This window comes from Anopheles darlingi, chromosome 2, assembly GCF_943734745.1.
Source record: "Anopheles darlingi chromosome 2, idAnoDarlMG_H_01, whole genome shotgun sequence".
Taxonomy (NCBI): Eukaryota; Metazoa; Arthropoda; class Insecta; order Diptera; family Culicidae; genus Anopheles; species Anopheles darlingi.
In genome coordinates this window covers 90,066,067-90,079,401 of record NC_064874.1, presented here as the reverse complement: position 1 = coordinate 90,079,401, position 13,335 = coordinate 90,066,067, and the positions used below count along the sequence as shown (strand labels likewise).

Below are 13,335 nucleotides of genomic sequence, written 5' to 3'. Positions count from 1 at the left end.
TCGCTTGGAATGTATAATTTTTCCTTCGCACACATTTCCCGACCCAAACCTACGCTTCCCCATTCCATTTTCCTCTTTCTCTCTCTCTCGATTGCTCTCGTTTGCGCTGTTGGAGCGTAAGGACGACACACAAACGGCGTACCTCTTGGGGACTATCTCCTGTTCGATGGTCGGAACAACAAGCGAATCTCCCGTGGCACTGTTAACCGTATCACGACTGGTCCGCGCTGCTGACACGCAAAACGATCCGTCACTGGCAGTTGCCGAAAACCGATTGTCAAAGCCCGGGCCACGAGCATCGGTCGTTGGCCCGTCGTCCGTCGTCCGTGTCATGCCAGGCGGCAAAGGGATTCCGGTTTGGTCTGCTGGGGCTGCTGCTGTTGCGTGTGCGTGTGTGTATCTGTTTTGGGGCTTTCAATTTGAAACCCGCTGCGGTAGCTAGAGTAACTCGGGAGTAATTCAATACGCAGCGCAGCTTGAGCCCGAACCACTGGCCATTCGCCGAACGATGGAGAAGCCTAGTCTGGGATGAGGCACTGGGCTCTGTGGAGATAGCTCGCCGCGAGAGGCGTCGTGACAACGCGAGCTGTTGCGTTATCGTACAAGCGAACGTAAAGCGAACATGGAGAAAATGATATGCTCCACACGAAGGACACGCGTGTACGGGCAAGAGAGCATTTTCGGAGGAGAAATTACATATCTTGTTGGAGAGATAATCGAGGAGAAAGTTCAGAGAGGCTTTACATACAAGGAGGAGAAACGTCCTTTACGGTTGGCAATCGAGTGTGCCCAAAGTTGCTTGCAAGGGAATGTTTTCCGTTAATCATTTTTTAAACGAAATTCTGGTATTCTGTCTTTGTTCAGGTGGTAGAGAACTTCATCTTTGATGAGCCTAACAGTTGCTTTGTTGCAATGAAAGCAGATCATCCATATCAAATGACAACAAACAGTCATATTTCCTTTGGAGATGTCCTTAAAGTATTTGCTTGAAGCTCTTTAAGCCACTTGGAACACCAACATCACATATCTTGTCGCTATCACGTGTCTTTGTTTCATGTCGGGAATAGCTACATACCGGGATTTTTTTAAATTAAGGTCAAACCAAGCCACTAAATTACTAAATAGTTTTTCAATTTTTTAATGATTTTTTAGTTTTTTAGCGCTTGTAATTGTTGAGTTTTCGAGCCGTTAACTCCCTGAAAGCTTTTAAGAGAGTTAGTGGGGGAGCTTTTTGGGGGAGTACACTCAGGGCAACATAAATAGCAGCATAATTATTTTCAGGTTTTTTGATAAGTCCTTGCAAAAGGTATAGACCACGTGTTTCTTACAAACATTAGGAGGATTGAAATTTGGACGATACCATGCAACGAAAGGACAAATCATTTAAACTTTCTTTCATCAAATGAAACGAATAAAGTGCTTCGTATGGTTTCTTCATTTGATTGTTTTAGCTAAAACCACACACACACGGCTGGCTAAGCTTTCTTATATGTTTATTATAACATAAAATCCTGGTAACGGATAGGAATGAATAACTATTCAGAATAGCTTCTTCTTTAAATCAATTGATCTACTCAAATCAAACAAATATCAAACACTACCCCAAAAAGCGATTCCTCCTCACCCAGTAAGTTTCAATATTTTTGCAGGAAATTGATGCTGATCGACGTATCATCGATCGCTAAAGCCATCTTATCTAATGCATTCGTTTTAATTCATTCAACACCTTTTCTTCGCCGTTATCATCGCGCATCCGCACGACATCTTCCACCCGGGGTAGGTAATTATAATCTTATTTTTCCAATTTCACGTTGCGTTCAGCCTTCAACACACCCGAGATCCGCTATTCCACCACAAGACCCCCGGAAGCAATTAATTTTGCCAACCAAGCGGTACCGTGCGATGAGCGATATATGAATTGTGCTCACGGCAGCAGCATCCCAGCATAGAGCGGCATCATCTTCTTCGACCACAACGAACAGATCCAGTTTCGCAATCGATCAATCACAAGCTCACAGCCCCACGATCACAACATAATGCTGACGATCTCCGCGAAGCTCGGTGAGGTCGCTGCTGATAGTGTTCATCTCTCTCGTCCAGAGATGCGCGCTTGGGAGATGGGCGTCAGATGGGCTCGGTGATCGTTGGCCCAATTTCAGCGTCCGCACCAAGGTGTGTCCCACTGGAACCGACCGACCGACCGAGAGAGAGAGCCCATCCCGGTTTTATGGCCTAGAGGAAAAGGTTACAATCGAGTAGACACCTCCGCACGACCCGCAGGGGGCCGGCGCTATCGACGCGAATCTTGGAACTAGTTCGTGCCGGAGACGGATGCTCTTCTTTTGAAGCCACCCGCCGTCGCCGCCCGTTCGGAGAAAGGTATGGCCATCGTCATTCTTGGGTGGCATCAGTAAACAGCACAGCCCACAACGGATGGGCAGGCACGACAGACAACAAATATAAAAGCCCACACCCGCCAGCGCTGGTCAGGTTATTCTGTGCCGGGATCCCTGATCGTGCACATCTCAGCTCGCCGACAGGATGCAGATTCCCGGGAATAGACAGTGGACAGTGGTCGGGACGTTGTGTTGTCTGGTAGCGATCGCTAGTCTGGTAAGTGGCCAGATCCCTGGGTTCGGTACCTGTCCAGACTATTCACCGATACTGCGCTTCAACCGGACACGCTTCCTTGGGACGTGGTACGAGATCGAACGTTACTTCACGGTGACCGAAGTGGCCACCAAGTGCGTCTCGGTAACGTACGAACAGCGTGCTGATGGTAAAATCTACGTCCGGAATGCGTACACCAATCGATTGTAAGTACCCGCAGCCCATAGTATGTCCACGGCCGGCAGTCGAAAGGTTTTTAATTGCTGCTGCATTTCCCCAGCAATGGTGTCGAGCGCATCATCTCGGGTGTGATGGACAAGGGCGGTAAGGCGAAGGATGGACGGTACCAGATTGAGTACTCGTCGTTCCCGTACAACTACAACGCCTCGGTGATGGTGCTGGACACGGATTACGATTCGTTTGCCGTACTGTACTCGTGCAGCTCCTTCGGTCCCGTTGGTCATGCCGGTAAGTTTACGAGTGCGCTCTAACCTACTAAAAACCCATGACCCGACTGCCTTCATTCCTTCTCAACGACCCAGTGTCTGCCTGGTTAATGGCACGTGAACGACTTCCGGCCGGTCCGGTGCTGCAGCGTGCCTACGGTGTGCTGGATAAGTACAAAATCTCTCGGACATTTTTCCTACGCACCGCCCAGGAGGACTGTGTGACGCGACCACCGCCAGAACCGGCCATCGATCCGACGGAACCGAGCACCGATGCGGCACGCAGCGAAGACGAGCTGAATCAGCTGCGAAATGATATCTTTGCTGCGGCACCATCATCACCACCACCAATCGCCCATTTGGATCCTGTTCTAGAGGATGTGAACTAAACGGTGAGATGGTTGGTTGCTCCATTTGAACTAGAGCACGACCACGTAGTATTTACCTATTTATTCGCCTAGTGTTTTGTTAATCCAACTCGATAAACTTTAAATAAAACAAATGTAGAAAACGTTACTTCCATCTCTTCACGAGCACGATCCTGTGCTCCCTTCGCGCACAACACAAACTCGCGTGGGAACAAGGGAAATCGGGGTTAAAGCGTGCAGTTCTGGCCACTTTTCTCGGTGTGCGCACAACACACATAACCCACTCCGCTCCCCCGCCGGGGTTGTTTAGCACGCCAAGCGCCACACCGTCGTTCCGCTTTTCGCTGTCAAGTTCACGATCACCTTCGACTTTTCACCGAACCTTACGGCGACGACGGCGCAAAAGCAGCGCCCCCGGGAAAATGGGTCACCGGCATGAACTTTTCCTTTCGAGCGTCTGCAGTGGGTGTGTGGGACAAACCAGTTGCTGGTGGTGGTCTCTTGTCTCTTGGCTTCATCTTCACTTCGCTATCTTCTTGTATCGAAAGAGAAACGTGGCGAGTCGACGTGAGTGATGGGGATGGGGACGTCAGAAGTTCAATCACTTTCCGGCGTGTCACTTCGTTCGTTTCTCTTTCTTGGGAGGGGTTTGCGGAGCAGTCAATCGGTGGTTGCCCTGCGCCCACCTGCGGTGCTGGTGATTGATGGGCTCGAAACGATCCATGGAGAGAGAGAAAGAGAGTCACCGGTGATCGGGTATATGATTTGATAACTCTAGATAACTGGTAATCTGGAGCTGCTTGTAACATACAATTGAATCTATTTAACCAAATTCAAATAAGACAATAACCTCTCCTCACATTAAGCAGGATGATGGTACTCGGAAAGGTATTTTGCGAAATCAGCGCCTCTTACTCACCACCGCCGCAGACATGCTAATTAAACGTCATCTAATGATCACCCAAAATTACTCACACTGAGCAATTACCATAGGCTCCTCAGGCCCCTTTCTGGCAGTAAACATACTTTCGCCAGATGCCCGTTGAGGGAATTACGTTCCTAAAAGCTCCCCGCGGTTTCCTAAAATATGGGTCACCCGGAGTAGGACAGCCAGGGCTTAGGACGGTGACATTTCTTTCGCTGCTTAACAGACACCCGGCACCCGGCACCCGGCATCGCGTTTCTTGCAAACCATTGGCTGGCTAACTGCCGTGCAATGCTTTGGCGACATGCTGCTGGACCCGTTTAGCGGGTCAACACGTGTTTCAGGCGCAACAAAGTGGACCAAAAAACGACGCAAAACATGATCACCAACAACAAATGGTACAGTTCGTCCAGACCAGACCAGACCAGGCCAGCCAGCTAGTGAACCCAGCGAGCAACAATGGACTAGTCTGTGGTCTTGGTTTGAACTTGCGCAAAGTGCAACTCCGGGGAAATTGGGGCCTACGGCTCGCTGCTCCCTGGTCCGTGATATCATACGCGTCATAGTGTCGAACAAGCGGTGGACTTTGCATGTGTCTTCAGCAACGAGACCGTTTTTTATATGCCCGGCCACTTCCAAAAACCGTTTCCATGTTGCTGTGCGATCATTTACGGTTTGCGTTGTCGCTTGCAACACGTGCGACGACGACGACGACGACAGCATAAGAGAGTACCGGGAGGGGAGGAAATTAGGTTCACCAACCACACCACAACAACATAATGAAAACCGTTTTAAAAACCGTCTTCGAAATGGCTTCATTTTTTTACTGAGGATCATTTTTGGAAGCTCCACCGCTCTGTGACCGAACTGAATTAGATTTTCCACCTGGACACAAATGGAGGATCGCAGAGTTTATGCTCGTTGTGTTTTTCGCTCCCCACTACCGCACACACACATACGCTATGCTACCTGGCCTCCGGGGGGAACGAGAGTCTTCGCCGTGCATCTCGACTCACCGACTGCCGACTCGACGCCTCTAAAATCAGACAGTAGCCAGCACGACGCTCGCATTGCAACTCGAGCCGTCTAGCAACGCGGACCTGTTTCGTGATCGTGACATTGTAGCGAGAAGTGGAAATAATCAGTATCAGTGTACCAGTCGCCAAACAAGTGTACCAAGTGAAGCAAGTGTGGTAACAATCATCATTTACTATCAACATAAATCTTAAGCATAAAGTGTTTCCGAAGCCACCTTGGGAAGTGATCTCACCGAGAAGGAACACACGTGCCTCTAATCACCATCATTAACAGGTGAACAGTGGTAACGGTCTGTTGTCTTCGACCTCAAGGAGTAGAAGAAGAAGAAGGAGGAATAGGAACAGCGCATTTACGATCAGTTGCCGCGAGTGACGCACGCGTGGAAGATTGTGGAACTTTTGGCGGCTCGGGAGGATCCATCCAGAACTTAAGTACACAATATGGTTATTATGGGGTAAGGTATCATGCAGCACATGCTCGTCATCATTTACTTTACAACCACCCATCAACACAGGTAGATCAACAGCGTGATAGCTCTTGGGGGCAACCTTGCCGGATGTTTGATTTCAATAATCTTGCGTTCGGTGGTTCAAAGGTTGCACCGACGAGCGAGACGAGCGAGGTAAAGATAATTGTTTGCTCCGGGATGTACGATCGATTCGCTGCCTTGTGCGCAGTTTGTAGGTCAAACAATTTCACCTTAAACCGTGGAGAACGGAGTGGCAGTGAGGCAGAAGGCTCTTTATCATAGCACGATTCTGTTTTCCATGTTATCATCGTAACCCTCGGCTAGGTTTGCATCGTAATGGTTGCTCCTCCGGTGGTGGGTGTTATGTTTGTTTGTTTGGGCGTGAAGCATCGCCATCATTGCATCACACATCGCTGTGCGGTGTCTTTCAATCCCCCTAATTAACCGGGAACAACGAACCACGAATGCTTTGCTCTAGCTTATCAAGGCGGTTCGAAAATCATACCCAAAACCCCTCCATCCCTCGCAAAGGGGCCGCCGTTACAACATCTCTGCCGGCCCCAAACACGATCAAACATATCAAGCCCACACCGTCATCAGTGGCGGCGTCATCAGCTCACACGATGCACCACCTTTTCGGGGGGGAAGGGAGGGAGGGGGGGGGGGACGAAAGCGGCCCACCGCTTGGAGATCCGAGGCAGCCGCTTCAAATTTCCTCGTTTTCCGTTTCGTAACATGATTCCCCGAAAAATCTCACTAAAAAGCTCAGCTCCACTGCAGCGCATCGTCGAGTGTCGCTCCAGCGCTTCGAGAAACGTAACACGCACCCTGGCACGCACTCGTTCGTTCGCTTGATCGAATGTAATTTGTTTGTTCAACACATCTCGTGTTAATTTATGATAAGATCTTGGGGTGGATTACACCCTTGCTTATTTGTTCTCTGACGGCATGACACAATGCAGAACTCCTTCGTCCCTTCGCCGGACAACCGGAATGTTAATACTTGATCAACAAAACGTATTCATGTGTTCATTCGGAAGGTCAACGTTAATGCATAATGTTGAAAGACAATACACCCTACGCCCAACTACACCACACGAGCGGGCCCTCGGTGCGTTTAATGACCTTTGCTTACACATTTACAACCATTCGTAATTATGCAACGGCACAACATTTCGGTGGAGGTGAAATTTGACCCTTCGGCGTTCGCCCACGGCAGCAACAGCAGCCATGCCCCGCCATCTGGTGTATTAGGAGGAGATCCTTTTTCATAACAACCGGTCGATCGACCTTGATGCCGAGCGGAACGTGAATACGTGACACGAGCTACGTTCACCGAAAAGCACGTGGAACGTGGAAAACACACCGTAATGAATCTCACTTGCCCAAGCCCGCGACCAATCGCGACCAAAGTGCACTAATTTCTGGTGGCTTGATGAGTACTGTGACGAATGGCGCGGGCTGCCCCTCTTTAATCGGGTCGATCATCGGATCGAATGGATCGGGTTCGTCGCTTAAAAGTTTGCTTCAGCACTCAACGAGGTGTTGTTTTGTAAACGTTTTGCCAACACGCTCTTTTTATTAAGGTCATCGCAACGCAATGCATTGCGCGGTGCATCGGTGGTCGGAGATGAAATTACTTTCTCCTGCCACCGCAGGCGAATCTCCCGCGTGTGACAAAGAGATCGTCGCCTCACTCACCGCGGGTGTGGCCGTGTAATTAATTTTCCATCCATATTTTCCAAACACACCTCTCCGTGTGTGCTCCGAATGCGATAACGAATGATCCCATTAACACTCCATTATGATTACGCTTGTACTTTTCCTTTGCACGCCCGCAGCGTACGACTGAGGACAATGATGGACTCGTGTCTGTTGCCCCTGGTGACGATTGGTGTGCTAGCAGCCATTGCACCCGCTGCGGCACAGGTCCCCGGGTTTGGCCAGTGCCCAAAGGTACCGGTGGTGGCCGGTTTCGACACGTTCGCGTATCTGGGCCGCTGGTACGAGCAGGAAAAGTATCCATTCTTCTTCGAGCTCGGTGGACGCTGCATTACGGCCGATTACACGCTCAACCCGGACGGCACAATTGGCGTCCTGAATCGGCAGAAAAACTCATTGTAAGTGCACCCGGGTTTTTTGGGGAGGGGGTGGCTGGTAACGCCAGCTATACTAAGTGCACAACATTAACCTGCGCAATCCTTTCGTTTCTTTCACCACCCCGCATCGCACAGAACTGGCAATGAAAACACCATCAGCGGATCGGCACGCATCGTGGATTCGGCCAAGCTAGCAGTTAAATTTCCCACTGCACCCTGTGAGTTGCGGGAAGGCGCATTGATCCACTAATCGTTATGCTAATGCGTTTCATTCACTTTCACAGTCAATGTCGAGGCCCCCTATTGGGTTATCGGAACGGATTACAAGAGCTACGCCGTGGTGTACGCGTGCTCGGATCTTCGTGGTCTCATCAGTGCCAGTAAGTTTGCTTTTGCTTCGCCTGCGATCAAACTGGGCAACAGATTCAAACGTTTGCGTTTTGTTTTGCAGAGGTAGCGTGGATTCTGACGCGCAAACGGCATCCCGACATCGAGACGATGAAGAAGGCGTACGCCGTGCTGGACAGCGCCAAGATCTCCCGGGCGTACCTTACCCGAACGGACCAAAAGAACTGCGAAGAGCTGAAGAAAGTCGGTAAAGGTGTTCTCAAAAGCACGACCATCCGAGGTTGAGCGGAGGAGGGGTATTTAAATCAAGAGACGTAATGTAAGCTAATAAATAAGATCGAGTTTTCCACACTACTTCATTTGGTGTCGCGAGTTATGAATTCCCACGTCTGAAAGACATCGTACCAGAGAACAGCTCCTTTACTGTGCACTCTTTATTTCCTTTGCATACTTTTGCCGAGCTGATTTTTTGGTGCGCCGCCTTCGGTAAAAACGGCCATTTCAAACCTCTCTCCCAAACCCGTACAGTATAAACGTATACAGTGATGACCGATTAAGTATGAGCGTTTTGCCGGAAAAGGCAATATTTTGCTCCGAAAAATGGCCTGCGTGGCACTGTATCTTTGTTTTGATTTTGAGGTTAGAAACTAGAGTACGCTGTAAAAATGGGAAATTTTTATGTTTTTCGGACAATTTAATCGATATAAAGGTGATATGAGTGAATTCAATTCGTTTCCCAACTCCAGCCGTTATTCCCTTTGCAATAGTGGGTCGGAAAAGTGTAAAAAAGAGCCGTACTGAGGTGAATCCTCATTGAAAAAGAAGAGGAAGTTGTTGTTTGTTGGCAAATTTGGTTTTCGTGGCGGAAAATGGATGCAGCGGAATATCGGGCACTGCACGAGCGGCAGATGGAAAACAACAACGGAACAACGGCACTGAACGTGTTCATGCATGTGGCTCCACCGGTTTTCAGCGTGTTTCACACCGTCCAATTGTTGGCCGTAACCGGCGTATCGCACATTCCGCTACGGTTCCTGCTGGAGTACCTCCTGATCGTCCTGCCCTTTGTGCTCCTGGTTACCGTCCTACATCCACTAGCGCTCAACATAACAGTCACGCTTTCTGTACTTTCGGCCATCTCCGCCATCCACCAGATGCGCCACCGGTTACACCTGACACCGTTCGTGCAGGTTCCCGGACGCTCACCGCAGTTCCTCACTTGCGTCCGAGCACTCGTCAATCTGGTCACCGCCGTATGCATTCTAGCCGTTGATTTCCACTGTTTCCCACGAGAACTGGCCAAGACGGAAACCTTCGGTTACGGACTTATGGACATCGGCGTGGGGCTCTACGTGTTCAGCAACGGCATCGTGTACCGTGTGCGACCCGTGGACGAAAAGCGACTAACGACGGCAAGGATACGCAACGTTTTGACCGGAGCTACTCCTCTTCTGATGCTAGGATTTGCCCGATTTTTCGTTACTAACGAGATCGACTATCAACGACACGTGTCGGAGTATGGCGTCCACTGGAATTTCTTTATCACGCTCGCATTCGTAAAGGTGGTCGGTACACTTATGATGGATCTGGTGCGTGATCCGGAACGCGTTAAATTCGTCGCTATAACGCTGCTCTGTTGTCACGAGATGATGCTCCATCTCGGTGTGTCGCGGTACGTACTGAGCGTGGACACACAGCGGGACGGATTCTTCAGTGCAAACCGCGAAGGAATCGTCTCGTTGCCGGGCTACCTTGCCCTCTTCCTGGCCTCCGTCTACATCGGTTGGATCGTTCGACCTTCGGAGGAGATTGTACTGGCAAAGAAGTTCCTCCGGCGTGCCCTAAAACTTATCATCGTTTCGGGAGTTTGCTGGAAGATGCTGTACGTTTGCGAGGACATGTTCGGCATCTCACGACGGTTAGCCAACATGGGCTACTGCTTCTGGATACTGGCGATCGGCGGAACCGTGACGGCACTCTGTATGCTGTTCGAACTGTTCGTCTACTTCGTACGATTCGAGGAACCCAAATCGCCTGATCAGATCATCAAGTCTGACGATTTCTCCATTCCATACGTGCCACTCATTCTCCAGTCGATCAACGCGAATGGATTGTTCTTCTTTCTGATCGCCAATGTGCTCACGGGACTGGTGAATATGCTGTTCCAAACGTTTCTACTCGGGACGGCCGGTGGTCTCGTCATTATCGCGTACTACATGTTCATGGTATGCGTGACGGTTGCGTTTTTGCATGTTAATAATGTGAAGCTTAAGATTTGGTAAACATTCTTTGCGCCGCGGTGAAAAGTATTCATTCAAGTCTAGGAGTATTTGTCTAGTCAGTTACAATCGAACCAAGGGGCACAGCGCAAAAAAGACAACAGAACGGAGCCACAATTCCAATCCTAAATCCTAAATCATATTATTTATTTATTCAGTTTGTTGATCATTAAGTGGCCATCAAAGAAGCCTTTAATAAATAACGAGGATTAAGTACACTTTAGAATCGATTCGCTTTTTTGCTTAATGCATTTGGAATTCATTAAATACTGTTTGTTAATCATTGCGGACACATGGGGCAAGATCGGTGTAATACACGCGGGTAAGTAATCTCATAGCTTTCAGTAGGTTTTTTCAGGCCACAATTTTAAGGCTGCATCATGTCTTTTTTAAGAACTAATCATCACAACGGACGATGAAGCATTGGTAAACAGTCACCAAAGTGATCGCGACGAGGTGTTTCATCCGCTCCACTCATTAAAGCTCATCCTTAATCGTTTGTTCTGGAGTATTTTTAGCCACAAAGCGGCGATATTCCGTGTGTTGTCGTACGTGTTCCGCTGCTTTTGCAACAAGTCGTTGAAATTCGCTTACCTCGAACGCGTAGTTAGTGAACTTTGCGTGCCGTTCGTTGCGTTCCGGATGGCGGCCTTCCCCCTCGGGATACACCAGATTGTCACGTTCCCAGGAGAGATAGTGTACGCCCCGCAGTCGTGCTAGATCCCGGTAACAGTTGGGATCTTCACAGTGGTACAGTTCGAACAGTGTACCCCACTTGGGGAGGAACAGAAGATGCGTCAGTCCGGCACCGTGCATACCGATGAAGATGTCTGTGTTTCGCGTTATCTTCAGCTGCTCGGCGAAGCTCATCTCGTGACCATAGGTCACTAATTGGACGGAATAGTCCGGATTGTCAGAAATGCTGGCCACGAGTTCGTTTTCATTCAACACACGCCGGTAGCGGGTTTGGCGAGAAAGGAACGTTATCCGCAAACGACGATCGGGCCGCTTCATGAGCCGGATCCTCATCCGATGCAGAACATGCTCGGAAAACGCATGAAACAGGCCACTGTTTTCACAACCATGGATCTACAAGAAATCAAAAACACAATGAAAGGTATGCCTCAGATAAGAGAAGATGCATCACTTACAATTGGTGTATTGTAGTAAAGTCCAAAGATCATGCGCGGCAGCAACGGTAACACTACGTTGCGGAAGCACACCACCTTCCCGGCATAGGTCTTGAGATCGGCGATCGGATGACGTGTGAACACTTTAAACGTGTCCGCAAACGGCGAAATGTAACGAAACGATTCCCAGATCAGCACCTGAGTGTCGGTCGTGAAACCGTCCGGGTGTGATAGATTGGCGTGCAGCGAACCGTACAGATTAAGAAAGTCACAGAAGTGGTGATACATATTAATGGCTGCATCGATTTTCATAATGAACGCAGGCTTTTCAATCACCACATCGCACAGTCCGGTCTGAATCGGTGGTTGCTCAAGCCGTTCGAAAAACCGCAACTCGGGACCCCACGACTGCAGCGGGCTTATATGTTGCAGCTCATCTTGCAGCCGCTCTTCGTGCAGTCTACAATGTCCACCGATCTGGCCCTGGCTGAGCACGTCCATCTTGTACCTTAACGGTTCGGTGCGTTGAGCTAAATCGGTGAAGTTGATCATAAGATTACGACCGCGGCAGAAGCGCAGATACTTGGAGCACTCCAGCGATGAATCGTGCGGGAATTGGGGCTCGCACATGATGTGCGTCTCACGAATCTGATCGCGAATGAAACCTACGCAACGAAGAAAAGACAGTACATTAACGATCGGACGAAGGAACTATCTGTGATCAACCATCCACGTGTTCACAGCGAGCTCTGTCCTTTTCTTTGGAACGCTCTTGTGTAACGAGATTGTAAACCGTTCTAGTCAATTAAAAATACAGACGCTCCATTTGCTTACCGAAATCCGCCTGACTGTAGAACGTGTCCAGTTGCGCCTGTTTGCTTTTCACGTAACCAACGTGGCTCCCGGGGCAGGTATGGTTCACGTAGCGCTCCTTCTCCGTGCATCCATCTTCGTAACCCCAGCACCCGTTCTTATGCTGTTGGTAACTTTCGCTTGCGATCACCGATCGATACGGGCACTGCTCATCTTCGGCGCACTGTTTTTCAAGGGCAGGGAAACGCCGAAAGTACATGGGAAGATGCGCTTTCGGCAGATCAACGTACGAACCACACGCTCCCTCCTGCGGCCCCCACGCCAGAACAACCACGATAGTCACAGCCAAAAACCACACACCCGACATGATCTGCCGACTCTGGTAAACTGCTCTTGGATCTCAGAAAGATCCCTCGAAATGGGCTTCGCGATCGAAACACCTCCTCCGCACTTGAAAGGCTGCTCGGTGGATGACGCGGCTTGGATGAGCTAAGCCGGCACCGCCGCTTCCCGTAATTACACACGCCGTGGCCACGAGAAGCGGCTTCCCACGAGATTTATCTACGCTACCCCACCCACCGCCGTCACCACCCAAACCGGTTTTCAACGATCGTCGATAGCGACCTTGGATGCATCGTGAACTCACAATCCACAAAAGTTAACATTTCATTCACATTCACGATAGTAAAATACGAACCCATCAGGTGATGAACGCGAACGGAATAACTTTAAAATACTTAATTAAATGAAACTTTGCTGGAAATGGTTTTTTGCCGGTCTTTCCGAAAAGGAAAAGAAAAGAAAGAAAAC

At 49.5% G+C, this 13,335-nt stretch overlaps 4 protein-coding genes across 4 annotated transcripts; 3 read left to right on the top strand and 1 right to left on the bottom strand.

Annotated features, from left to right (window-relative positions):
* The first annotated feature begins 2,541 nt into the window (after window positions 1–2,541).
* On the top strand, window positions 2,542–3,445 carry LOC125952229 (lopap-like). The gene is made up of 3 exons (XM_049681581.1): window positions 2,542–2,816; window positions 2,891–3,078; window positions 3,153–3,445. Exons 1-3 carry the CDS (start codon window positions 2,542–2,544, stop codon window positions 3,443–3,445), a joined length of 756 nt encoding a protein of 251 aa, XP_049537538.1.
* Window positions 3,446–5,804: 2,359 nt separating this feature from the next.
* Window positions 5,805–8,588, top strand: LOC125950852 (apolipoprotein D-like). Its single transcript, XM_049679201.1, has 5 exons — window positions 5,805–5,841; window positions 7,698–7,976; window positions 8,091–8,173; window positions 8,240–8,335; window positions 8,407–8,588. Exons 1-5 carry the CDS (start codon window positions 5,828–5,830, stop codon window positions 8,586–8,588), a joined length of 654 nt encoding a protein of 217 aa, XP_049535158.1. The 5' UTR covers window positions 5,805–5,827.
* Window positions 8,589–8,944: 356 nt separating this feature from the next.
* LOC125950851 (phosphatidylinositol-glycan biosynthesis class W protein) lies at window positions 8,945–10,679 on the top strand. The gene has a single exon (XM_049679200.1). It carries the CDS (start codon window positions 9,173–9,175, stop codon window positions 10,583–10,585), a length of 1,413 nt encoding a protein of 470 aa, XP_049535157.1. The 5' UTR covers window positions 8,945–9,172; the 3' UTR covers window positions 10,586–10,679.
* Window positions 10,680–10,859: 180 nt separating this feature from the next.
* On the bottom strand, window positions 10,860–13,262 carry LOC125950850 (EGF domain-specific O-linked N-acetylglucosamine transferase). Its single transcript, XM_049679199.1, has 3 exons — window positions 12,547–13,262; window positions 11,734–12,377; window positions 10,860–11,671 (listed from the first exon to the last, which is right to left on the bottom strand). The coding sequence occupies exons 1-3, from the start codon at window positions 12,890–12,892 to the stop codon at window positions 11,060–11,062; spliced, it is 1,602 nt and encodes a 533-aa protein (XP_049535156.1). The 5' UTR covers window positions 12,893–13,262; the 3' UTR covers window positions 10,860–11,059.
* Between the last annotated feature and the right edge of the window lie 73 nt (window positions 13,263–13,335).

Bases quoted from the DNA above. Each gene is read 5' to 3' on its own strand.
- LOC125952229 (XM_049681581.1), top strand. From the start codon at position 2,542: ATGCAGATTCCCGGGAATAGACAGTGGACAGTGGTCGGGACGTTGTGT. The intron at 2,817-2,890 runs GTAAGTACCCGC...GCATTTCCCCAG, and splicing joins AATGCGTACACCAATCGATT to CAATGGTGTCGAGCGCATCA. The intron at 3,079-3,152 runs GTAAGTTTACGA...TCAACGACCCAG, and splicing joins CGGTCCCGTTGGTCATGCCG to TGTCTGCCTGGTTAATGGCA.
- LOC125950852 (XM_049679201.1), top strand. The intron at 7,977-8,090 runs GTAAGTGCACCC...CGCATCGCACAG, and splicing joins AATCGGCAGAAAAACTCATT to AACTGGCAATGAAAACACCA. The intron at 8,336-8,406 runs GTAAGTTTGCTT...TTTGTTTTGCAG, and splicing joins TCGTGGTCTCATCAGTGCCA to AGGTAGCGTGGATTCTGACG.
- LOC125950851 (XM_049679200.1), top strand. From the start codon at position 9,173: ATGGATGCAGCGGAATATCGGGCACTGCACGAGCGGCAGATGGAAAAC.
- LOC125950850 (XM_049679199.1), bottom strand. From the start codon at position 12,892: ATGTCGGGTGTGTGGTTTTTGGCTGTGACTATCGTGGTTGTTCTGGCG. The intron at 12,378-12,546 runs GTAAGCAAATGG...TTCGTTGCGTAG, and splicing joins CTACAGTCAGGCGGATTTCG to GTTTCATTCGCGATCAGATT. The intron at 11,672-11,733 runs GTAAGTGATGCA...GATTTCTTGTAG, and splicing joins TTTACTACAATACACCAATT to ATCCATGGTTGTGAAAACAG.